We start from the raw sequence: 25,452 nt of genomic DNA on the forward strand, positions 1-25,452 counted from the left end.
TCAATAAACAAATAAAACTTCCTTAATTGTTGATTTATAGCAAAAATTGTAGCATTATAGTGCTATAATTATACAATTATAGCAAAAAGACATTAGTTTGACTCATATGACTTCAACAATGAGTACCAATTTCTTCCGCTAGGAGAGCTCGTTTTGTGCATACAAATTCAAAATTATTTTTTTTTAATTTATAAAAAATTTAAAAATTCAATTTAAAAATTCAATTTGTTATAATTAAATTTTTTAATATAATAATTTTCAAATAATATTTATATATTGAAATATTTAATATAACTGTTATAGAGTTAACAAAATTATAACCTTTACATGTATACGATTAGATTAATTAATATTTTTTGTTGATTATTAATGGAATATTTAAAGAGCTGTTCTAGTGTGTTAAAAATAAATATGTAAAATAAAAAAAAATATATATATAAAAAATGATTAATAATTCTTTCTGAGGAAAAGAATGACAGATGGCAGCACTATATGAAAACGCTGAGAATTAATTTGTGTTTTGTGCGACATATTTTTACTTGTTACAACTGCGTAAATCGAACTTTGTGAGCGAATCATCTTATAAAATCTGCAATAAGGTATGTATTTATTACAGTAAATCTACATTTTAACTTGATGATATAATAAATTCTTTTTATTTTATGAAGTACAGTGTGAATTTCGATTAACAAAAATATTCTCGGTGATATCGCGAGCGAGATAGAGAAAAAAATGGTCGCCTCTTGTGTGATCTGTCATTTAGTTTCGTTCTACTTTCTTCGATTCATATGAATCGGTGAACTTAAAGAAGCAAAATTTTCAGTTATTTTCTTTATTCCGGCTCAAAATTCAAGGTAAATTTTGCTCTTCCTAAGTGATTTAAAAAAAAAAAAAAAGTAAAATATCAAAAGGCAAATCGTGCAACTCCCATATGTACAAAATTTATGACGAGACGATTCAAGTATTTATTGGTTGATCGTTTCAAGGCAATTTGAGAAGTTCCAAGGTTTTATTTGGTCAGCAACCTTTCAAAGCCTTCAGTCTCGCCTCGTCTGTTGTGGTGCTTTACAAATTATTTTCTGATCGCCTATTCAGTTTAATTTCTAGGTCGTCAGAAACGACGCATAAAAGATAATTAATCGGATCCTTTTTTGGAAGGAAAGTTTCTAATATCGTGAATTCAAATATTTTTCCTCTTTTTCAACAAATTTGCAGCCCATTGTGGTATATATATGTGTATATAATAGTTTTTATTTTTAAATAATAATTTTCTTCTTTCGGGAAAACATTAACATTAATGAATTTTGACCTTTGCAAAAATTATTCTTTTGTGCTCGTAGAACTGCTTCGGAGCAAGAATATCGTTTTATTTACGTGTAGAGAAAATATAATAAAAAAAAATGACTTAAAATTATTGGAATAAACTAAATACAGATTACATTAATTATACATTAAGAAAAAAGTTTTTTTAGACATATTTGTTGTATTATCTTATACATAGTCCATAATTAGATCAAGCTTTATTACCGATTTCTTTGATTTGAAAGTGGGGTATAATTTGAATGAGTGGGGATGTGCAAACTTGTAAACAGTGTTAAGTTTACTTTTCGTGTGTCAGAGAATTTAAATACTGAAATGTAATACTGTATATGTTTATTGTTTTGATTTATGTGACACTTGTACATTGTACTTTAATTTTACATTTACTTATGTTTGTTGGTTTTAACCACTTAACGAATATTTTATGATTTGCAAAAAAATGTTATACATGAATATTATACCAGATTTTTTTTATTTACTAAAATTTTCTTTGTAATGTTTTATTTTCCTATAAGGATATTTTATGCAAAAGAAAGGCTTCTTCATTTTATTATCTGTGTTTCATATCGAAAGCTTCTTTTGATTAGATATGAAAAGATGATAAAGAATTTTTATGTACAAATATTTACATTAAAAGTATTTTTTGTTTTATTAATAACAGTCTCAATTTCAAATGTCCCCAAATGTAAGAATTAATATAAGTAAATATTTGTAAAGGGATCTAAAAAAATTTAATAAAATTATTTTTAGCGTTGATTAGGAAGCTGGTATGATAATGAAGATACCAAATAGTGGATCCGGTAACGGATTTTATGGCCATGATAATGGCGTAATATCTTACCTGGATAATGTAGAAGCAGAAGCTGACGTTCAAGCAGGAGGTGATGGAGATTTTTCGGAGTACATGTGGATGGAAAATGAAGAAGAATTCGATAAACAAGTAAAATACTTATGTTTTCATTTAAAAAAATTTCTTTTCTCCCATTTCTTATTTCATTTAAATTTCATTTATTTTTAATAATTATAGACAGTCAGTACGAATGAAATGTACATTTTTTTATTTTATCTTATTTGTTTTCACGCGAAATTATAATAAAAAGAAAATTTAGGTTTCCTTGAGATAGAAAATAAAAACGAGCAGAATGAATTACAATTTTTTGATTTGATTTTTTACGGGAAAAATTGTAATTTTGGAAAATTTCAACTCATAGGTTCTTCAACAACTTGAAGAGGAAGAACTCATGGAAGAGTGCTTAGAAGCTATGTTAGAAGAAGAAAGGCAACAGAGAAATTTAAATTCTGCAGCTTGGTCGACTGCTACTAGCACTCTTGAAAACAACGGGGCCGAATTAAGTCAACAACTGAGCAGTCTTAGAGTTCATGACGACCTTGCGAAACGAGTAATTTTAAACTTTTGTTTATCATATTTTTCCAAATTTCTAAGATATCTCAAACATTAATATTTAGTTGATTTTTTCAAATTTTAAACGTTAAAATAAAATTTATTCAGTTCTTTTTCAATTTCAAATTTTAATAGAGTATTGCTTCTTGAATTCAATAACTTGATGTGAGAACATTGACAAGATAATTGTACATTTTTCATTAAAATTATTTTAGGATTCATTTTTAAAAACTGATTTTAACAACTTGAATGAAAACAAAATAAGGTTAATACGTAGTTTTGTTTTCATAATTTTTTTAGGCTTCTATGAAGCCTTAACTTTTGAGATTGGTTTGTCTTAACTTTTGAACAATTTCAATGTAAGTGATCACAATAATTTCATGCCAACTTCATGCAGTTTTAAAATATATCAGGTATAAAAACCTTTAAACATTTTTATACAGAAAAGGAAACAACAACAATTTTGAAAATAAATTATTTAAAAAATATTCAGCTCAAAATACACTACCGTCGGAAATTGTGCGACAACTGCTTTTTCGATTACTATAAAACGGTTTAAATCTTTAAAAATATTAAAACTAAAATTTTTTTTCTCTTTATTTTCTAAAAGCTAATAAAATTATGAAAGAAATGACATCTTGACAAAGAGAATATGTTAATTTTTCTATTATATATATATAAGAAAAACCCAATTTTCAATGTTTTTACTATTTTTTCTATTTCTCTGGCAAAAATTAATAGTTATCAACGTTCTTGGGCTCATTGGAATGGTATTTTGTTATACAATTCAAATTATTTAATACAATTTATGTCCACATTCATCCTTAGCGTATGCCAACTGTGAAAGTTGGACATAAATTGTTTTAAATAATTTGAATTTTATAACAAAATACGTTGAAAATATTACTTTTTGCCAGATAAATAAAAAAAATAGTAAAACATTGAAAATTGTGTTTTTCTTAGATATCTAATTGAAAAATTAACATATTCTTTTTGTCAAGGTGTCATTTCTTTCAGAATTTTATTAGCTTTTAGAAAATAAAAAGGAAAAAAATTTAGTTTTAATATTTTTGCAAATTTAAACCGTTTTATAGCCATCGAAAAATCTGAGGTCGCACAATTTCCGACAGTAGTGTAAAAACAATTTTATTATGTTTATTACTATATTTTTTCTCTAACGCCTTCTCTGAAACTACAAGTTTTGAGGTTAAAAAGTGTGACGATCAACCCTTCTGAATACAGTGGCGAAAGTAAATTGCAGGAGAAACTACTTCGTTGTTCGTTGCATTGATTTTGGATATCCTTTTTAATATTATTCGGCTCTTTAATTAGTTAAAATTATAAACATATCCTAAAATGCATTTCCTCGCAAACTTTATTTTTAAAAGAATGACATGAAATTGCTGTGAATACTTATTGTTGTCGAATAATTAAAATTTTGTAGAAATGAAAAGATTGTTCATTGGAAATTGTAATTTGTTATAGAGTACGTTAAATCCTGACGCAGCAGAATTTGTGCCGTCGTTTAAGACAACCGTATCAACGAGTTCGACACCTGAGGTTAATGCCAAGTCGTCGTAGAGGAGGCCCTCTAATGTCTGATTACAGCAAAAATAATATGGGCTGCAGAAATGTCCGGAATCCCTGAAGCACAGTTAAACGTTTATTTTAACTGAATCTTATTATCTTACTAGATTTTTACATGCCAACATGATGTGCGTACAAATGAAAGTGTGCAGAATCTATATAATTTAAGTGAAATGGTTAACATCTGGTAGCATATGATTTTGAAAAACTTTAATATTTAACTTAATTGGTTTACGAAAAACCATATGCATTTTTTTGTACAAAGATAAACAAGACGGTTAACTTAATCATAAAGAGTGCAAATATGAAATTTAATATTTTTCTCTAGCATTAACTTTTCCAAATCTGACGTAACGGTCCAATCAGTTCGTTTTAATTTCCTTCAACTATGCATAATATTTTAGAATAATCTAATTAAATACGAACTTATGTTAAGAGTCAATATATTTTTAAGTTTCTCTCCTACTTGAAAAAAAAATTCAAATACAATATTACAATTGACAAAATTTTGATAATTGGTATATTTTAAGTTAAACGAATCTTAGTAATTTTTCATATATCAAACATGTAAATTGGAATTGTTCGAATGTGGATTCTGGGTTCTGATTTGCCTATTGTTTTAAATAGACTTAAAAGATCTCAAACGAAAGTCTAACTCAGGCTGTGAGGGACTCTCTCAGTGGCTCTTTGAATATTTATTGAGTCACTTCATCGCTTACTTACATTGTAGAATAGTTTCTATAAAAAAAAAAAAAAGAAATCTTAATGAGGAAATTTCGCATAGGTCATAGGTTCTTACAACAGAATATTATCATGTCGTGAAATAGAATAAATGATGTGTGTACTTTAAAACCTCTTGAATCGCAGCGTATATTATTTTTGGATTTACTGGTAAGTTTTTTTACTTATTTTTTTTTGTACAATACTCACTTAAGGAAGGTGCATTTCTCTACTTTTGCATTGCGTTTTAAAATATTGAGTCTCATTCATAGTCTTCCGTCATCTTTCAGTTGCCTTCTTCACTTGTCGAGGGAAATATAGAAAAGAAGAATATGCAAAAAAAAAGAAAGCTTTGCGATTCAAGACGTAGGTAATGATAGAAACACAATCAGTGTCGAATAATTGAGTGTATAAAGATCAACTTGTTTTTCTTCACCAATATTATATGTTATAATTGTAGGTAAATATTTTATTATAAATTATATTTTACGTTTAAAAAGAGCCTACATTCTGTGATCGCAATTTGCGATGATTAATTAATAGGCACCAAATGTGTTTAAATCATATCCTACAGTGAGTATGTAAATGATACTATAATCTAATGAAAAGAGAAAACAGATATTGTATGTGGAAGTTGAGGTTACATACTTGCAGCAGGTGACACTTAATCATGTTAAAAATTTCGCGATTGTCCGATATGTATCAAATCCTGTTATAACTATTTTGCTTTGTTTCGTTTTCGGGTAGATGAGCATGACTCAAATCTGTAATATAAAAAAAGGTATTTCTACATCCCCTTGTAGATTGAAGGAGATGCAGATGACTATGGAAAATATTCTACTAACATCACAAAAAAATATATAAATATATCTTTCAAGCTAAAAAAAATGTATTGTAAAACAGTTTTCGGTGTGAAAATGTATCATACTTTTGACTATATTTGACAATTTTTTTTCCTTTTACTCTAATATAACTTGTTAATATTAAACATACTTTCGGGTATTGGTTTTAAATTATTGTTAGATTTTAGTTTTGGCAATGGATCTACAATCGGATGCTTTTTTGTAATACCAAAAATCGTCACACAAAACACTTGCCCTGTCTTCATGTCGTCCAAGAGATGGTTTTTTTTTATTATTTTCTGTTCTGTTTTCAAGTCTCCAAGTTACAATAATTTCAAACTTTTTTATATTCGAACAATACAAAAAAAAATGTTCTGTTATTTCTAATAATTTTGACAGTCATATATTTGTGCGTTTTATTAAAGAAAAAAATACATACATATATACATAAGCTTGAAAAAAACGAAACAAAAATAGCAGGAGGAAATCTGCTGATATTTCATTCTTCGATGGGCTTGAAATTTGAAAACTTGGCTTCTAATAATAATAATTAATCATGTCGCTCCACGAATTTTGCAATGTTCCGCAGTTTAAGATTAATAATCAATTCCAGCATTTGTAATTTTTCCCTTCGACTTTTTTCTTTATACATATAGCATTTATCATGTAGAATAAAAGTGTAATACATATGTATGTGACATAAAAATGAGTTATTTGTTTACTTACCTTTATCTATTATCAACATATTGAATATTTCATATCATGTTAAAAATTAGCACAATCTTTTAGTTCTGTTGGATTCATGGAATTTTTTTTCAGTCATGTAAAACCCCTTGAAATTTCAAGGAATTTTATGAAATAGGTTCTTAAATATTAATTTTCTGTATTTGATTAAGAAAAATCTTAAGTCTTTAATCTATTAAATTTTTTATTTTAAATACGGATTTAAAGTAAAAAATTTAATAGATTATTTTTTGAGATAATTTTGTTTTTTTGTAAGTTTTTGAAAAAAGAAAGAAATATATAAGAAACCATGAGTTATAAAAGGATAGAGATATATTCGTGTCCTTTTCTATCTCATAATGCACCTCGTTCGAGAAGGATCTTCACGAAGCTATTGTGCGTTGGCCTTTACAAAATCGTCCGACATATTGAATCCACCATATTGAATATTAGAAAACTAACTTAAAATTCGTAATCAGCGAAAAAAATCCTCAAATGACTAGTTTCAATAATTGAATAAGATGAAATTTAAAAAAAATTTATTACAGGGACCAGGAGCACTAGCACGACATATATTTATACTTTGGACTATTATTTAATAAATTTATATTAAAAAAATTATTTTCAATTAACAATCTGCTTCTATTTAACATAAATAACAAAAATCTGAAGGACTGAAATGAAATTTTAATACCCGGCAACAAGCGTGGAATAAAATGGAATTAAAAAAAATCAATTCCATTCAATTCCTGAATTTCCATCCGTTTCGTAAGTTTACGTAAATAATATAGGACTACAAATAACAAAGTTTATTGTCAGGCAGAAAATCATACATATTAAGGAAACAAGGAGAAAAAATCTGTTTTTATCTACTTCATCAGACAACCTGAAAATGAAAATTTCGAAATAACATGGAATATTTTGTGAATTGTAAATTTATTAATTAATAACAAACTTAATGTATCGTTGGTAATTTAATTAATATATTCTTTATTTTTCGTTGAAAGAGGCTGAAAATTTATCAAAACAATTTTATATTCAAATCTGGGATTTTTTACAAATAGTCTGGAAAAGTCATGCAAATTAAAAATCATTTTTTTATAACAACCTTGTTGAGGGAAATGAATTTTTATTTTATTTTTAATTTGTATTTTTGTTAACTAGGTATTGGAAAAACATAATTGTTGACTTAAATCTATTGTACTAAATTTAATGAAACATGTTACAGAATTTTCCAATCCTTTTTTATGCAACTGATTTATGAAATTTTTTATATTTTTTGTTCTCAAATCACTTATTAAATAAATTAAAACATTTAAAAAGACAAAGTTTTCATAGAAATGGTATGTTTTTATAAACTTTATTAACCCAGGTGAATACGTGTACAACGTTGTATACAGTCGATTTAATAATATATGTAATAAATTGCAACATTACAGTATTTCAAGTATAAAAATTCGTCAAATAATTTAAATGCATCAGAAAATACTGTGATGCTCTTAATTTCGCAACAAAATGCGTATAAAAGCAAAAATTCTATACTACATAATTAATTATTGTATGTATATCGATTTGTTTAAAAATGTTTACAATCATTTATTAAAATCATTACTTTATAATATAATATATATAAAAAAAAGAAGATATAGTAATACTTTGTTTTCTTTACTACAATAAAATATTAATAACTTAATTTGGATATATCTTATATGAAGTTAAATTTTTATAAATTGTTAAACGATATAAATACATATCTAATTCTAAAAAAAAGTTGTAGTTCATTACAACAATGATAAAAATGTGTTATTACAATGAAAAGAGAAAAGTCCAAAACAATTACTTCGGTAAATAAATGATATAAAGTAAAAAACATTTTCAAATTAATTCATTTAAACTAGTAAAATTTCTTTAAATTAATTTATTATTAATTTAGAGTTTTTGACTTTTCTTATTGAGAAAATTTCTGATAATAAAAAAATTGATAAACTGAAACCTAATCACTTACACATCAAATTACGTATTTTTCATACAATTTTTTCATTTCATTATACTTTTTCCAAACCTGATGAATATGTATATACAAATAGAGTTTTAGTGTAAATTTTACTACGTACTTATAAAAGTTGACAAAATTATTTCCCAATTAGATATAAAAATTAATTTTTAAATTATTTTTATTTAAAAATAAATTTTATTAGCTGTTCAACTTTCATTTCGACAATTATTTTGTAAAAAATCTTAAAAAATAAATATAAAAAATAGTTTCAATTATATACAACCGCATTAAGTACTCAATCAATTAGTCTCATACAAAGTTTAATACTGCCCACTAAAGAGAAAAATTATTCTTTTTTTCAAAAATTAAAGAAATATAGAATAAATAAAAATTTTTAAATATTATTAGTCATGAATGTTTTCATTATACAGTAGTAATTAACTGAAGGTAGTATTACAGTTTGTGATGAAAAAAATCCATTCTTTTATTTTTGTATTTTAAATTATCTCTTAAAATTTTAGGTCACAATCTGTTTTTTTAATTTTTTAAATTTTAAATTAAAATATAAAAAGTAAAATGTAAGAAGTTTTATTCCTGAAAATAAAGTTCTTAACGAGAAAAAAATTGTCTTTTAATGCTTTTTTTACTGCTGACAAACTCCAATACTACTTTAAAATTCTAAAAAATTATGACTATATGTAAACTAACTGAAATATACTATTGCATACAATTTGTTTTATTAGTAAAATGTTATTTGATAAAAGTAAGATTCCCATAAAATTGTAAATACGATTAATCAATTATTGAATTGAAAATAGTTAATTAAATCTATTTAACCATTTTTTTAAAGTAACATAAGTTTATATGCATTTAACTATGATTCTGTACAACTTGATGAAAGTTTCAGTAAAAAAAATAATTCAAATGTTTATTTAAATAAAAACAAAAAGATAATTAAAAATTTAAGCTTGCGAGTTAATTGAAAAAACCTTTTTCGATATTATGCTGATCATGATTTCAATTATTAAAAACATTCAAGAGAAAAAATCCTCAAATAAATCATTCCATAATAAATTCATTTGAAAAAATCATTCTTTGTTGAAAAAATAGTAAATAGAGAAATGAAATGAGTTTAAGATTAATATAGAATGCAGGTATTAAGAAACAAAAATCATATCTTTTAATCGATAATTTTAATTGAATATTTTTAAACGTTTAAGCATATTTTTGTTAAAAAAAAGATAAGTTTTAAAATTGAATAAAATTTTAATTTCTCGCAAACTCAAATTAAATTAATATTTTAATTTAATTTAGTTTTACTGCAAAAACTTACCATTGGATAGATTCATAATAATTATTTCTAGGACTGATAAACTAACAATTGTAAAAAAACATCAGTCTGTGTATATAATTGAAATTTGTAAAATTGTTACAAAAATTGTAAAACATTTCATTTTGGAAAGTCATATAGGTAATAATAATATTTTTTAAAAACATATCAGAAATTTTCTCTTTTTCAAAAAAAAAGAAAAATAAAAAACTAACAAAAATGTTTATATATATAGAAACTAAAAAGTAAAATTTGAATACTTATTCTTTTATTTCCTCACAATACTTGCATTTTATTTTAATCTTTACTGCCATATGGAAAACATCTTTAAAAAACTTAATAAAGACGTACATATTATCTTAGGTATTTTTAAAACATAAAACGATATGTTACCTTGTATTTGGATTTAAGATTGCGTAAACTTTCAGCAAGTTTTTGTTCTTTTTTTACTTGTAAATTTTTATACGCTTTCTGTTGGACTCTGGAATTCAGAAAGAGCATGAATTGGGTTTTGAACCTTTTTCTGTGAACCTTTACGAACTTTTGCTCTCACTTCCTCAGGACGTTCAGGTCGAACTAAAGGTTTCTTCTCGGGTGCTTTCATTTTCCAAACTACGATTGGAGACTGAAAAATAAATTATTTTTTTAAATTTCGTCACCTTTAATATTGAGCCTGATTAAATAAAATTAAATATCAAATTAGGAGTCATTCAAAAACTATATCAACTTATAGGGGTGATTATTTGTAAAGAAAAACTAATTTATATATTCATGTAACAGAACGTGGCAGAATTTAACAAATATTAAAATTTCTCTACAGATTACAGTTAAAAAAATTAATTATCACTATTTTATTTAAGGGTGATCGAAAGGTTCTCTGAAATTCTTAGAAAAGAATGGTTAAATACATACATTTTTTATTTATATTAGAAAAAATGTAATTCTTTCTTTTTAAATATCCGTTGTTATTTCATTTTAGATATAAATATTTTATTCATAAATTTTATACGGAAAATTTTAAAAACCTATATATGTAGATTTTTACTTTTAGCAATTCTATGTCTATATTTAATTCGCTTATAATTAAAAAGGCCATAATAAATAATGACAATAATTAAACAGTTATTTATAACAAAATGTCAAATCTAGTTTAGTACTTACATACTGAAAAGTCCAATATGGTTTGTTAACGGGAATAAAAAAAACTTATATTAGCAAATTGAGTTAATTCAATATTAATTTCTACATATAAATGTGGCTCACACAATCAAAAGAGAAGTTTATTATTGATAATTTAAAAATTATTGTATTAAAATTAAAAAAGTTTAAATTAAAATTGAAAATTATGAAATAAGTTGAAATTTACAACAACCAATTCGAAATTTGACAAGTATTTTAAATTTATGAAAATAAATCATTTTTCTTTCTATAGAACACGAAATTATTAAACTTACTTCAATATAATAATTTTGCATACGTATGTATAGTATAGATAAAAATATTTCAATATTTTTTTTTCATTGAGTCACATTTATGGTTTAAAATAGTTGTTTCACGCAACAATATCTCAAAAAATAATTCTGTAAATTGGATTTATTATGAGCAACATAAATTTATCATTTTACTTTTAAAATTTTCATAATGATAGCATTCTAATAAAAAGAAGCAAATTTATGTGCTTAGCAAAGTTTTATTTTAGAATGGTTAAAAACTCATTTTTTCATATATCAAATTTTTATTAATATTTTATAATTAATTATAATAACTCATTTTGTTGAGAAAAACTTTTCTGGTTCATCTTCTATATTTTAAATTTTCAAAAAAGTAAAACACATCACTCGTTTAGAATTAAACATTTTCATTTTTAAAACAAATTAGCATATTTCAGTGATATCTAAAAAGTTTGGAATATAGAGAGAAGTTTTCAAAAAATGTTAAATAGAAAAAACATCGCTATGGGCCATTCTACGTGAAGTGAACAACGTTAATAATACGTTAATAATTCCTTTTTATTGTTTATCATTTTTGTGATGAACAAATCATCTTTTATTAGAAAAAGCAATTAATGAATAGTAATTAATAAAAAATAAATGTATTTTGCTTTAAATAAAAACAATTTACAATTTTCACTTTTGACAAAATCTGTCGTGTTATAACTATTTTAAAAGCATCCTTATTTTGTGAAACAATAGTTTACGAATCAATTGGCCAGCTTGTATTAGAAATTAATTCTTAAGTAAAAAATTTAACAATCACACTTGGAAAAAAGTGTAAAGAAACGTACTGTCTATTTTTAAACGCCTGCATAAAAATTATTCGTTTTGTCAATTTTCAATAAGCATTAAATTAACACATACCTACTTAAAAAAAATTGATAAAATGAACCGTTTTTTTTCAGATACACAAAAAATATTGTTATATTTTACTTTTCAAAACTTCAAACTAGCCAAATGATTGAAACTATTTTTGTGAGTAAGTGCAGTCTAATTACTTTCCCTAAAGTAATGAATAACATCTAATTTAAAAATTCTTGATGAAATCAGAATATTTTGCCTACAATTAAAAGAAACAAACTACATTTCACTGACGCCAACGCAAAAAAATACTGTTTGTGTTTAAAGGTGAATAACCAAGGGGAAGAAGCATAACGAAAATGATAAATTTCTTTGGATAAAAGAAAATTTGGATGTTATAACTAGATAAATCACTACTTTTAATAATAATTAATGCAGCTCTAATATTTTTGCGGTCAGAAAAATACCGATGAAACGGAGTAGAGAATAGATAGGCTGTGGGATACGGGTAAGAAGATCAGAACCGATTGTCCCCATTTTCTTTCACATCCATTATCCTCAACTGTCTACAAAGATTAGTTTCTAAGTAAAATATTCGTTTTCACTTAAATCCCCTTTTTTCGAAAGGGTAACACCATTATTGAGATATTAAACAAAATTTTGCTTTTCTAATTATTTATACTTCTCTTTGAAATAAATAAAAATGTAAAATTAAATAAATATATAAATTGTAATAATTAATCTCAATTCACTTTAGTCATAAACAATTAAAACAGGAGGGGAAATATAGAAAAGGAACTAGAATTTTTGTAAGTGAAGAAAAAGAGAACATGAATTAAAAGCAAAGGTGAAATTTGGAAATTTTGAAAATTATAATAAATATATTGGACTTCTTTAAATACTGTACATGATTAGGAGATAGCGAGAGTATGGTGTAAGGAATTAGGAGATAATTTGTAAATACAAAAAAAATATAAAACGTGAATTTAAGGTTTGAGTATGAGTATCGAAGGATAAAAATTTTTAAGTCCACTTCTGGGTCAGAGACATCAAGTTATTTAAACAAAAATTAATTTACACATGATTTAAAAGTTGCAGAAGTGGCGTCGCCTCTTATTAATCAATAATGTCCATAAACCTTTCAACCTGCATGTTTTTGTTTAATCAACAAGATTAACAAAATTAGAGCAAACGATAGATAACAACAAAATGAAAGAATCCCAGTTTTTCATTAAAAAATACAAAATAAATAAATGAAAATTTGACTTTCTATAATTTCCTCTTCTTTCACTTACCAATTTCCCAAATATTTTGCTAAAGAAAAGAAATGTTCACTTACCGTTACAGTCGATTGTCTTGGATACTTGGTTGATGCGACATAAGACGCCTTAACCGTGAGAACGACAGCGTTCATTAAATTTTTAGCTGCTTGAATTAATGATGTGGCACTATCCAAGCCGGAAACGATCAATTCCCCACTAATATTTTGAACGTCGGCCTTTACTTTACTTGTAATGTTCATTTGATGGCAATAGAGGGCAATGCGTTGTAAATAAGCAAGTAAATCTTTTTTCGTTGAACTCTCAGGACATTGATCAGCAATTTGTCTCGTTAATTTATCAAGTTTCGTACCGGCCTCGGAAATTTTTTTAGCCGCATTAATAACGTCCATTGTAGTCTTCAATGGACCACGACCACGAGTGAAATCTGTCATTTCCATCATAATCATGCACATGTGTTTTGCAAGAACAATTATATCGTTTCCTGCGTCATCCCACTTGGCAACTTCTTTGTCGAATTTCAATTTTTCACTCCTGAAAAATTCAACTTGTTGTAGAATTTTTTGCTTATCTTCCTCTGGCATCTTACGCATTGCTTCACGTGCTGTTGTGATACCACTGATTTCAGGATATTCATCAACGCCATGTTCACCGGTTTGAGCACTTGACTTGCTTCTCGTTTCAAGGGTATAGTGCTCATCCAATTCCACATCTTCTGGATCCAAATCCTCGTCAGCCTGTTAAATAATAAAAACATCTAAATCTGGACAAAACTATCAGTTTCGTATTTCTTATTAAATTAAATTAATTAAATCTTACCCGATTCATTAAAACGGCACGTCTAATTTCTCGTACTCCATCGTAAACGAGACGAGATGCATCGATGAAATCATTTTCATCAACGTCCTTTGCTGGATTGCTGCCCAAAGCATCGACAGCAATTTCCACCCTTTGAGCAAACTTCGGCATGACTTGTTCCCTCAATACCTTTACTGCTTCAAGAACTCTCTTCGTGTAGATACATGGTTCGTAGTTGTCCATTTCCGCTTGAACGACATTACAAACACGAGCCGAACGTCCTCGAATTGCTCCAGCCGTTCTGTCCAATGTGTCTGCGTCTCCTTCTTGAAGTGCCAGAACGCATTTATTAACATCTTCAAGAATATGATTCTCAGAGACGGCAAGAAAATCGTCAATTGTCGTTATATCGTCAACTGCTTCAGTGAGAACTCGAACTTGATTTTCCCATGCTTGACGGAAAACTTCCATATTATCGAGAGCAACTTTAGAACGAGGACGAGCAGCCAAAACACGAGCAGCATTTATTACTTGGGGACAAAGATTTTCAATTTGAGCAGCTGCATAACGTACCATCTTCACTCCATCTTCATTTCCTGACATGCTACAAACCAGATTTGCAACCTGAAACATTTTTTTTCTTCTATCAGTAGAAATAAATACAAATTTTCATTTTTTTCTTTAAAAAAGATAAATTTCACAGAAATTACATATTTACAATTATTCGCTTTCTTTGTTATTAAAATTTGTTTTTACCTCCACTAATTTGTTTGCATGTTCAGTAAATACGAGAGCATATTCCTCCACTTCTTTATCACGACCATTACGAGCGGCTTCTATTAAAACAAGTAATGGTACACTTGTTTCGAGAAAACTGTCAGAAACATGATCAACAACAGCTTTACGCAATTGTCTTCTGAGATCGCGAGTTTTTCTGCACATGTGATCAATCGCACGTTCTAGGCCTTCTGATTGTTCTTTCACTCCCATCTATTGAAAAAAATTTATTTTAATTACATGTATACAGAATCGAGATATATTTTTGACACATTTTAGCGTTTTTCAAAAAAGAAAAATTCTGTTTTCATTTTAGTTCATTAAAATTTTTCATGAAGAAAAAGTGAGTAGGTACCTACTTAAATAAAACATATTTTTAAAAAGTAATTAATTGATACAAAGATTTTAAATAACACATCTGTAATTAATGTAAGTTTAAGAATTAGTAAAGCATAAGCAAAACTTACTATATTTACAACTAAAAATACAAATTTTTAAATATGCACAGGGTAATTAAATGATTGAGAACAAATTTTCATTGAATTAATATTTAATAATATGCACATAAATTTGCTAAAGATGATTATCTATTTTTATTTTTTATTATTAATTTAAAAAATCTTATTGTGTAATTTTATTCACAAAATATATTGACTAAAGTTAGGAGCAATATTAAAACTTCTAACAATAAAAGCGAGTAGTAAGGAATTTAGTGGGTTATGATAGTTCATTGTTATGCTACAAAGAAAAACAGTAAAAAAACAAACTTTTAAAATACACTCAGGGAAATTTTCAATATTTACCCTTTTACCACCCCGAGCAATCAGCAACTGCCCTCGTCAACAAAAAGAAACCAAGATAATAAATGTAAAATAATAATATTATAACAATCAAATTTGATCTTTGAGTCATCTAACGATTTAGTCGATTTTTATTTTCATTTATAGTTTTAAAAAAAGATTTACATTACGTAAAATTAAAATAATAATTATTTTTTTCTATTAATTTGAATAATAGACATAATATATTTAAATATGAAATATATGTAATATAATTTTGTAGATCAAATTTAAAAAAAAATTTATAATCTTTAAAGTGTTAATAATTGAAATTATATATAGTACAAAAAATATGCTACTGAAATTCAAAAAATCTCTTAACATTTACAGGTTTTTCAAAAATTTCATGTATTATGCACATTTATTGTATAGAAATTAAAATGCACAAATTAAAAATAAACTAAAGAAATTAATAAAAATTAAGTTTTAATTAAAAACTTGAAAATGTTTTTACTCCATTTATAAAATTATAATAAAAACTGGAAAAAATTATATATTAAATTTACAGAATTCTCACTTTCATAAAAAAAATTTAATTAATATGAGTTGTTTTTATTTGTAAGATATTTTTTTCCGAAAGTTAATGCTGATAAGTAATAAATAAAAATAAAAAATACATAATGAGAAAACGTTTGTTGAAAATATTTTTAAAACATCATAAATGTATTTTTTTTATTAATAAATGACCTCGAGTCGATTTTAGAACGGAAGAAAAGTCGTTGTATATGCATTACATTATTAACAAAAGGCACAAAAATTCGCTATTTTTAATTATCAGTGAATTTAATTAAAGAAAATAAAATAATAATTCTTTGTGAAAAATTCCAGCTTGAATTCAGTAAATCAGATGTTTAAAAAACTATTGCAGTTCTTTTTTTTAATGTTTTTATGTCTAATATACCTATATATAATAATTAATCTAATTTAGATTTTCAGCAAAAATTTTAAAATAAAATCAATTAAGTTTTCTGACTATTTAATCAGTCTATAAATCATACTATTTAAAATCCGCACATAAACTTGAGATTTTGAAGTTAAATAATTCTTCAATTTGCTGCATTAATTTTTTGAATTAATATAATAATAATAAAAAGTGAAATTGAATGATACTCACATTATTCATGTATTCGCTGAGCAAATCTTGAAGGGCCTGCCTCACGGCATTGCACTCGGCAACGATGCGTTCCCTGCGTTCATCTCGAGTGCAGGAGGAATCTGCCATGAGTGCAGCTCCACTAATAATACTTTCTAATCTTTCTTCAAGACTTGGACGAGTGCGAACCTCATTATATGCAAGCGGTGACATGACCATTCTCTCGTCAAACTCATCCAAAGCGGCAGCCAATTCACCTGGTCCATCGTAAGGATGCTGATTATTAGAAGTTTTCCCTTGAGCAACATCATTAATAGTATTGACAGCTTCGCAAACTTGTTTCATAACATAATCTCGATTTGCTTTAGCAGCCGCAAGCTCTGGATGTCGGACATAAACTTTCGAGGCCGTGAGCAACATCGTCGAATGTTTCTTGAGTACGGCTCTAGCTGCTGCTAAATCATCACGAAGTTGAGGATCTTTTAATTCCTGTTGTCGTTTTGCGGCTTGATTCATTAATTCTGTTGCATTTCTACCAAATTGTTTGATATTTTCGAGCAATTCTCCTTGTGATGATGCATTTTGTAATTTTTTTAAATCCTCCTCAACTACTTGCAACGATTTCAAAAGTAAATGCACGTCAACCATGTCTGCTAAAATTAATAGACGAGTTACTGATGAGAGTAAACTCCTTGCGGCGCGAATCATATTTCCACGTTTTAGAGATGAGCAAGGATCATCTGAAAATTCACTGTTACAAAAAAAAGAAAGGTTAATTAAGACAAATCACGATGTGTACTTTTAAATAAGTCTACTTCAAATCAAAATAATTCACTCAACTGTATTAGTTTTCAATCAAATTTGACTCTAATTTTTAATGAATACCTACAATTTATTTCAAATAAATTTTTTTTACCTGTTTAAACAAAATTTATTTTATTTAAATAATTTTAAATTTATTAAATGAAGAAAAATTAATTACTTTATCATGTATTAACAATTTTTTAACTGCAAAATAATTAAAATATTTATTATATTTAAAAAATAATGTAAACAATTGAATATTTCATAGGAAATAATTGAATTTCCAGAAATTTTAAATTGGAATTTTTGTAAAATTGAATTGCTAAAGGTTTTTTTTTCAAATTTCAGACAATAATTGAATATTAAAATATTATAATATTAAAATTTCTTTAAATTATTGAAGTAAAGAAAAACTTTATTAAAATTATTAAAAATAATTAACAAAAATCTTAAATGGAAATTAAAAAAAATAATTGAATTTCAGCAGTTCAGATTTTTAGAATTAATTAAATTTCAGATAATTTTGAATTGAAAATTTTATAAATTTGAATTAATTAAGACATTTTCAAAAGAATTTTATTCAATAATTGAAGGTCCCGATCAAATAACTCGACCGACGCTCGGACGCACGCTCTAATGGTAGTCGGGAAGCAGTGAGCCACCCACAGGCTGTCACTGCTACTTGACTGGTAATAGAGCGTTCGTCCGAGCATCGGTCGAGTTATTTTTAATTCTGAAAAATATTTAAAATTTACTTGAATTTTTAAGGAATTTTATTAAAATTGTTGTTAATAATTAATTCGGTAAAGACTTTTTAGATGTAGAAATTTTCAAAATGAATGAATTTCGGAAGAGCTATACTTTATACTAAAAAAAAGTTGTAGATATTTTTTTGTGATTCAACAAATTAATTAATTTTCATTTTTATTTTATCAAATAAGTCGAAAAATTCGGAATTTAGTAAAAAAAAGTCGTATTTAAAAAAAAGTCAAAAAAACTTCATACAATTAATCATAAAAATTTCAAGAAATTTCAACATGTAAGTTAAAAGTTTTCATATTTCTGTAAATTAAAATTGAAAAATCATTGACATTAATTAACATTGAATTTAAAAACGGTGGCTAAGTTCGTTTTTATTAATAACTTAATCAAAAATTAATATAAAATCCCACTGTTTTTAAGGATGAAGTATTATGTTTTCATTAATAAATAATTCAAAATAATTTTTTTTTCCTTATTTTTCAATGTTGTCTTCTTACTATAAAACAGTTTTTATACTTAAACAATATAATTAATTTTTTTACTCTATCCTTTTTTTTGATCGAACTTACCCGACTCTCTTCTATTCAATTATCATAAAATGATAATAGTTATCAATAAATTAAACTTTTTTGAATAAATACCAATAATGAAATTGTTTTCAAATTATTTGTATAGAAAAATAATTTTTGCTTTTATATGGGCATATCTCTGGAACTTTTAACTTTTCAATAAAGGAAAAAAAAAATTCTTTTTTTCGAGCACAGTATTGAAACTCTGTCAACATAAACTTCAAGTACGAAGATTTCAAATTATATAAGTGGACAGATAAAATTTTTTGTCTTAAAAAAGTTATTAATTATTTAAAATTGCAAATTATTGTTAACCTAAAACAGAAAAGTATTCAACAGGTGGTTGATTTTGGAATGAAAAACAATGGAAAGGAAATTACTGTGAAGTTACAATTTTTTAAAAATGATAAAATTTGGTTAATAATTTCAACATTTATTTAAAATAAAATTCTCATAACGTAGTAGATATAAAAACAAATATAATAAAATAATTATATACATAAATTATTTATTATTGAAATACATATTGTAATATGCATAATACCATTTCTAAAATAGAAATAAAATTAAAAATCAATTAAATTCCTTTTTTTTTCTTAAATAATTCAGCAATAAATTTGTATTGCTTCTCGCTGAAAGAATGTGATTTTAAGTGAAATGTTGGAGGTTCTAAGATTTTACACAAAATTGTTTCTGTCTTAATTTTTCTCTTTTGGTAATTAATTTCAAAGGATTCATTTTCGTCTGTATATAAATCTCAAAATAAACATTTAAACTTAACCTTCAGGTTTTAATTATATTGACAGTTTCTATTTAAAAAATGAAAATCGTCAACTTCACATTGATTTTCGTGGAGTATCACTCGTATTTCGGTCGTTTTCAAATTTTGTACACACGTGTTTTCTGTTATTAAAATTACAATAATTTTTTTAAGACACGAGGCACATCAATTTAATATGTCTCAAAATAATTCTAATGACTTGAACTTTAATTTCTCATAAGTTATTTTGGTGTGCCAATTGTCTTATCAAAGAAAAATGCTAAATAAGAGGATTGCAGTCAAAAAGGTTAAAAGTGAGGGACAACTTTTAAAAGCTTATAACTTTTTTTACAATTTACAAAATGTTAATTTTCTTGCGAAAATGTGTTCATCGTTTAATTAACTTTAAAATGACGTATCTTAGAACTGGTAATTTTTTTTAATAATAAAGTTTTATCGTTTAAAGCACCACAAAGTATGGTTAGGGACAAGTAGAAATTGTTGAAAATCGTGCATTGAAAATTAAATAATTATTTATTTATTTAATAAATTAATGTGAAACCTGTTGGAAATGATTGCTCGTATCAAGTATTGATTTTTCCAACAAAAACCAGGTAAAATTTCATTGGAATTAACAAAATATACGCGAGGGACATAATAGTTAAAAGTTCCAGAGATTTTCCCATATAATCATAAAAAATAGATATGAATTGAAAAAAAGAGAAAAAAATTATTATTTCAGGCATTTTAGATGATTTTTTAAATAATTTAAAAAATAGAAAAATCATTAATTTCTCCCTTTGTCAGATCTAAAATTGCAAAAGAAATTCAGCTTCACATCTATTTTTCTTATTAAGATATTTATGAAAAATGTGAAATTTTTTCTACGACAAAGTAATATTAAATGAAATGTAACAAAATAATACAGAGAAAAATTGAAGTTGTATTTTTAATGTAGAAGAAAAATGAACATACCGAGCTGCAATACTCATTGAATCACCCGATTTTTTGACTTCTTCAACTGCGCTCAACATTTCAGCGGTAATATCAGGATTTTCGTAAGCAATTTGTTCTCCCTTTTCGATGAAATTTGCAGTAGCTTTTTCTACAGTTCCCACAAGAGCACTAGCTCTTTTCGATTTTCCTTTCTTCTTTTTGCTTGGGCCTTTTGTATTCACCAATGTGGTTACTTGCAGTACCAATGGTTCCAAAGTCTTCTCCACGGACATTGTACGAATTTCCAAATTCTTAGGATCCCATTTCAGGGTAATAGGTCCAAATTGGTCTGACATTTTCATGTGCGTTAAAGTGCAGAATTCTATAATTTAAAAATTACGTTCACTTTATTTTATTTAATTTTTCCTTCGATTATTATATGCACGTAAAATGAAAACGTAGCTTTAGTGACAAATATAATTTATAACGGTGATTCTCACGAAAGTTTTGTTATGGAATGAATCGACCAAACTAAAAGAATGACATGCTACAGTTTGATTCAATTTCAAACCTAAAAATAAAGTCAACTTGAAACAATTTTTTTCATTCTTGTTTAAAAAAAATTCAGATCCACAACTTATTTTCATTTCAGGTTGAAAATTTAACTTTATTTTCACATTCCAATATCAGAATAAACTTGCATTGAATTTTCGTTTTCCTGTTTATCCACAAAATGGAATTCATCTGGAATTTCCGTTTTTGTTTAGTCGATAAAATTTATACTTAAATAATATTAATCAAAATCTTTTTAAGTTATCGAAACTTATGGAAAAACAAACATCTCAAACCATAGGCTCAAGTTTGACATTTTCTTGGTATGAGTCATTGTTGCATGAGTAATATTCATAATACTTACAATAAAAGAATAAGTTTATTGTTCCTTAATATTTTTTACTTCCGTAAAAATCATTAATTCAATACAAGATGAAAATAAAATAGAATAATTTTTATTGGAATAGAAAACAAAAGTAGAATACCAATTCTCATGAAAGTGTTAATTAGTAGTCGCTATTGTTAAAAGGGAGTAAAATATTCAGATTTACACTTTACCTTCATGAAACTAGAAGAAATACTATTTATAGAATTTAAATCCTATTGGCACTTTAATAATAATGATATTTTCGCGAGTTTCACGATTAAATAACACTAAAGTTTAGTTAAATTTTTGTAAATTCACAATCCTACGTCATTATTTCTTTCGGACATTTTCGATAATAATGAGAGAAGTGGGGATGCCGGTAAACGCCCGAAGTTAAGGTTCGTTTTCAAATCACTAAGGAAGGTGTTTTCATTTTTTTGGCGGGAATTAACTTGATAATTCAAATGATACATAAATTTACAGTAAAAAATTACATTATTAATTACATTTTATACCGTCCCTCACTTGTTAAAAATCAATATCTATATTTGACTTATATCATTTTTTATTAATTTCTGAAATGAAATTAGTTTTCTTTGATACTTCAAATAGTGGATAATAGAGTTTCCGCTGTTTGCAAAAGGGATGAAAAATATAGAAATGCTTATCATCTGATGAAACCATGTGAATTTGACTTTATATGACAAGTTTTATTGAATCAGAGAAAAAACATATTTGGTGTTAGTATTTCAGTCAATTTCAGTGCTAGTAGAGGGTAGAATCCAATATGGTGTCTGTCGTTCAGCGGTTTACGTTGAACGTCTGTACATATTTTGGAATAAAGTCATTTTAAACAAGTTGAAGACTTTTCAGTAATTATGGAAATTAGATTAAAAGTTATTTGTTGTTCATAAAAAGTGCTGTACGAGTTGAGCACTTAATTAAGGGGCTCACGACAAAAAACAAAATTTAGCCTCTGTGACGGAGGTTTTTCCTCTGTCCTGAATTTTTGTGTACTCTTTGGTACTGTTGATATAATTTTAATTGTTTTTTGAAAAATTACGGGAGGAAAAATGGATGACATTGAGGGCACCACAATTATGGATTCCATGGAAGTACCTGTGACAGAGGCAACAAAAGGAAAACTAAAACTTGGAAAAAGTAGTGTGATGACTGACGTTGGCACCTTAAATATTAAGTCTCGACTTAATTTGGAAAATGACAAGGTCGAAGAAAAACCACAAACCAATGGCTTGCACCAGATGAACGGCGTTTGTGAATCACTCCAAAGTAATTCTGAATCCACTGCTTCTGAGGTTCAACCTCAAAATGTGGAAACTAGTCATGTAAATTTAAATCAACCTGGTAAGAGGATTTTCATTTGACATTCTGAATGTCAGAGATTTCTTTTGGCAAATTTCCCATAATATGAAAATTTTGCAAAAATTGTTTATTTTCTCTTAATGTTTACCGACAGAGAATAATATTCAACGATCTGTATTAAATTATTATTTTATTTTTAATCCCCAGCAACCTCATTATATTTTGTATTATTCATTTTACCAGAATTTTACATTTTGTAATTATATTGTCATGTATAAAGTTTACGTTGAGAATGTAGTCTCTTTTATATTATTTAGTATATAAACTTACGGCACTACGTCAATCGATTTAACAAGCATAAAGTTTTTTTTCACATGAATATTGATGTCTACACTTTATCTCCAAGAATAGAATATATATCTACTTTTTACTAACTCATTTTTTATTTGCAGAGAAAAGTGAAGAAACATCTACAGAAAATAACGATAGTGACATTCAATATGTGAGCTATACTAGTGAATTGCAAATGCCCGATATTATGAAATTAATTCAAAAGGATCTGAGTGAACCTTATTCTATTTATACCTATAGATATTTCATTCACAATTGGCCAAAATTATGCTTCTTGGTAAATATACTTTAATTCATGTGATTTTTACCATATACATGGTTGCCACGAATCAGGGAATTTTATGAAAAGTACTGGAAAAATATCAAATTTTTTTAAAATGCTACGAAAATGATAATTTAAAAAATTTTTAATTCAAACTTTTGCTTCTAAAAATTATTGTCTTAATTTTTTCTAATTGAAAACCTTTTGAAATATTTTCATTAGGGTAAGGGAAAAAATTGAAATTCTAACTGAAAATCAGAGAAAAACAGAATAAAATTTTTGTGGCAACCTAGATATATGAAAATATTTTCTATATTGTACAGTTTGTCGAACGATTTTGGTTTTCACTTTTAATCTATTTCTATTTTTGAAAAATTCATAAATTCACTTAAACGTAAAGAGATTATTAATAATAGTAATAATTTGTTTGAAGGCGATGCACGGAAATGAATGCGTAGGTGCCATCGTTTGCAAGCTGGATATTCACAGAAAGGTGATAAAACGCGGTTACATTGCAATGTTGGCGGTAGACGTGAAATTCAGGAAACGTAAAATTGGCTCGAATTTGGTGAGACGTGCAATTGTGGCAATGGTGGAAGATGACGCCGATGAAGTTGTTTTAGAGACTGAAATTACCAATCGCCCAGCATTACGGTTATATGAAAATCTTGGCTTTGTACGAGACAAACGACTTTTTCGGTATTATTTGAATGGTGTCGATGCCTTGCGATTGAAATTATGGCTCAGGTGAAATTCAACTGCGTGTTTATGCCAATAGGAACTTAAATAATTTGAGGTGACTATAACAGTGTCCTCTCTCACTGGACTTGATTTCGAAAAACAGAAACAAAACAAACAAAAAAAATAAATAAAATAAACGCTTATGCCAAAAAAGTTATATCTCCAATTCTGTTCGATATTATTACAATATCGTTTCACAACTCCTGGCTGTGCGTTGAATGAAATGGCAGGGACTAGTAATTTGATCTCGAAAGGAGATAAGCTCTTTGGCAATTCTGTCACCAGCTAAGAATCACACTACTAAAAGAAGAAACTAATCGACTGAATTGTTTGAAAAACTTGGAAAAGAGAAAAGGAAATTGAGATTTAACATTCTCGAGTTTTGCACTTGATTTCAAGTTTGGAATTTTATATAGGCGAAGAGAGCTCACAATATTGTGACTAATAAATAGATTTCAATCTTTTATTAGTCAAAAATGTACAAATTGTCTGAAAAACATTTCTTATTAATTTTTTTTTTCTTTTTTTTTTTTTTGTTTAAAACAGTTTTTATGCGAGCTAAATTCTCGAGTGGTTAAATGTTTGTTTTAGTCGTAAGAATTTAATGAACATTCGATAATGATGATGTGAATCGTGGGTAGGAGGGGGGCTAATCGTTGATTTGATGACGAATGAGCCATATTAATTGTGAGAGCAAAAATTTTATCCAAAAAAAAAAAGAAAAACAATTTCACGGTAGGTAAATAAATTTTCAAATTCATTCACAAAGTGATATATAAGAATTGTCCGATATTTATAAATATATATATTTAATATAGAAAATGATTAAGTAAACTAATTGTTTGTGGACACTCGAAGCGAAAGCTCGTACGCATTATTGTCTACCTAATTATACCTACCTTTGTATAAAATAAAATTAATAAAAATCGAAACAGATCATTATGTATCTATTAACAAAACTGTAAAAAATGTTGATAAAAATGAATAAATGTTTTTACACATAAGATTCAATATTTCTTTACCT

At 26.4% G+C, this 25,452-nt stretch overlaps 3 protein-coding genes across 6 annotated transcripts; 2 read left to right on the plus strand and 1 right to left on the minus strand.

Moving 5' to 3' along the window:
- Positions 1–443: 443 nt before the first annotated feature.
- Positions 444–5,069, plus strand: LOC127278620 (polyadenylate-binding protein-interacting protein 2B). 3 transcript variants are annotated; one of them, XM_051300419.1, is made up of 4 exons: positions 444–599; positions 2,071–2,260; positions 2,532–2,720; positions 4,208–5,069. In XM_051300419.1, the coding sequence occupies exons 2-4, from the start codon at positions 2,090–2,092 to the stop codon at positions 4,301–4,303; spliced, it is 456 nt and encodes a 151-aa protein (XP_051156376.1). In that variant the 5' UTR covers positions 444–599; positions 2,071–2,089; the 3' UTR covers positions 4,304–5,069. The 3 variants fall into 3 exon arrangements, with proteins under 3 accessions (XP_051156376.1, XP_051156378.1, XP_051156377.1); XM_051300421.1 differs by lacking the exon at positions 444–599 and adding an exon at positions 736–854; XM_051300420.1 differs by lacking the exon at positions 444–599 and adding an exon at positions 1,034–1,224.
- Positions 5,070–10,166: 5,097 nt separating this feature from the next.
- LOC127278555 (catenin alpha) lies at positions 10,167–22,121 on the minus strand. Of its 2 annotated transcripts, XM_051300320.1 has the most exons (8): positions 21,943–22,121; positions 20,872–21,214; positions 17,023–17,752; positions 15,873–15,899; positions 15,049–15,282; positions 14,314–14,916; positions 13,554–14,231; positions 10,167–10,545 (listed from the first exon to the last, which is right to left on the minus strand). In XM_051300320.1, the coding sequence occupies exons 2-8, from the start codon at positions 21,192–21,194 to the stop codon at positions 10,381–10,383; spliced, it is 2,760 nt and encodes a 919-aa protein (XP_051156277.1). In that variant the 5' UTR covers positions 21,195–21,214; positions 21,943–22,121; the 3' UTR covers positions 10,167–10,380. The 2 variants fall into 2 exon arrangements, with proteins under 2 accessions (XP_051156277.1, XP_051156278.1); XM_051300321.1 differs by lacking the exon at positions 15,873–15,899.
- Positions 22,122–22,495: 374 nt separating this feature from the next.
- Positions 22,496–25,432, plus strand: LOC127278561 (N-alpha-acetyltransferase 30-like). Its single transcript, XM_051300325.1, has 3 exons — positions 22,496–23,116; positions 23,527–23,702; positions 24,121–25,432. The coding sequence occupies exons 1-3, from the start codon at positions 22,825–22,827 to the stop codon at positions 24,436–24,438; spliced, it is 786 nt and encodes a 261-aa protein (XP_051156282.1). The 5' UTR covers positions 22,496–22,824; the 3' UTR covers positions 24,439–25,432.
- Positions 25,433–25,452: the final 20 nt, after the last annotated feature.

This window comes from Leptopilina boulardi, unplaced genomic scaffold, assembly GCF_019393585.1.
Source record: "Leptopilina boulardi isolate dan_hultmark-lab unplaced genomic scaffold, ZJU_Lbou_2.1 LbouV2_208, whole genome shotgun sequence".
Lineage (NCBI taxonomy): Eukaryota > Metazoa > Arthropoda > Insecta > Hymenoptera > Figitidae > Leptopilina > Leptopilina boulardi.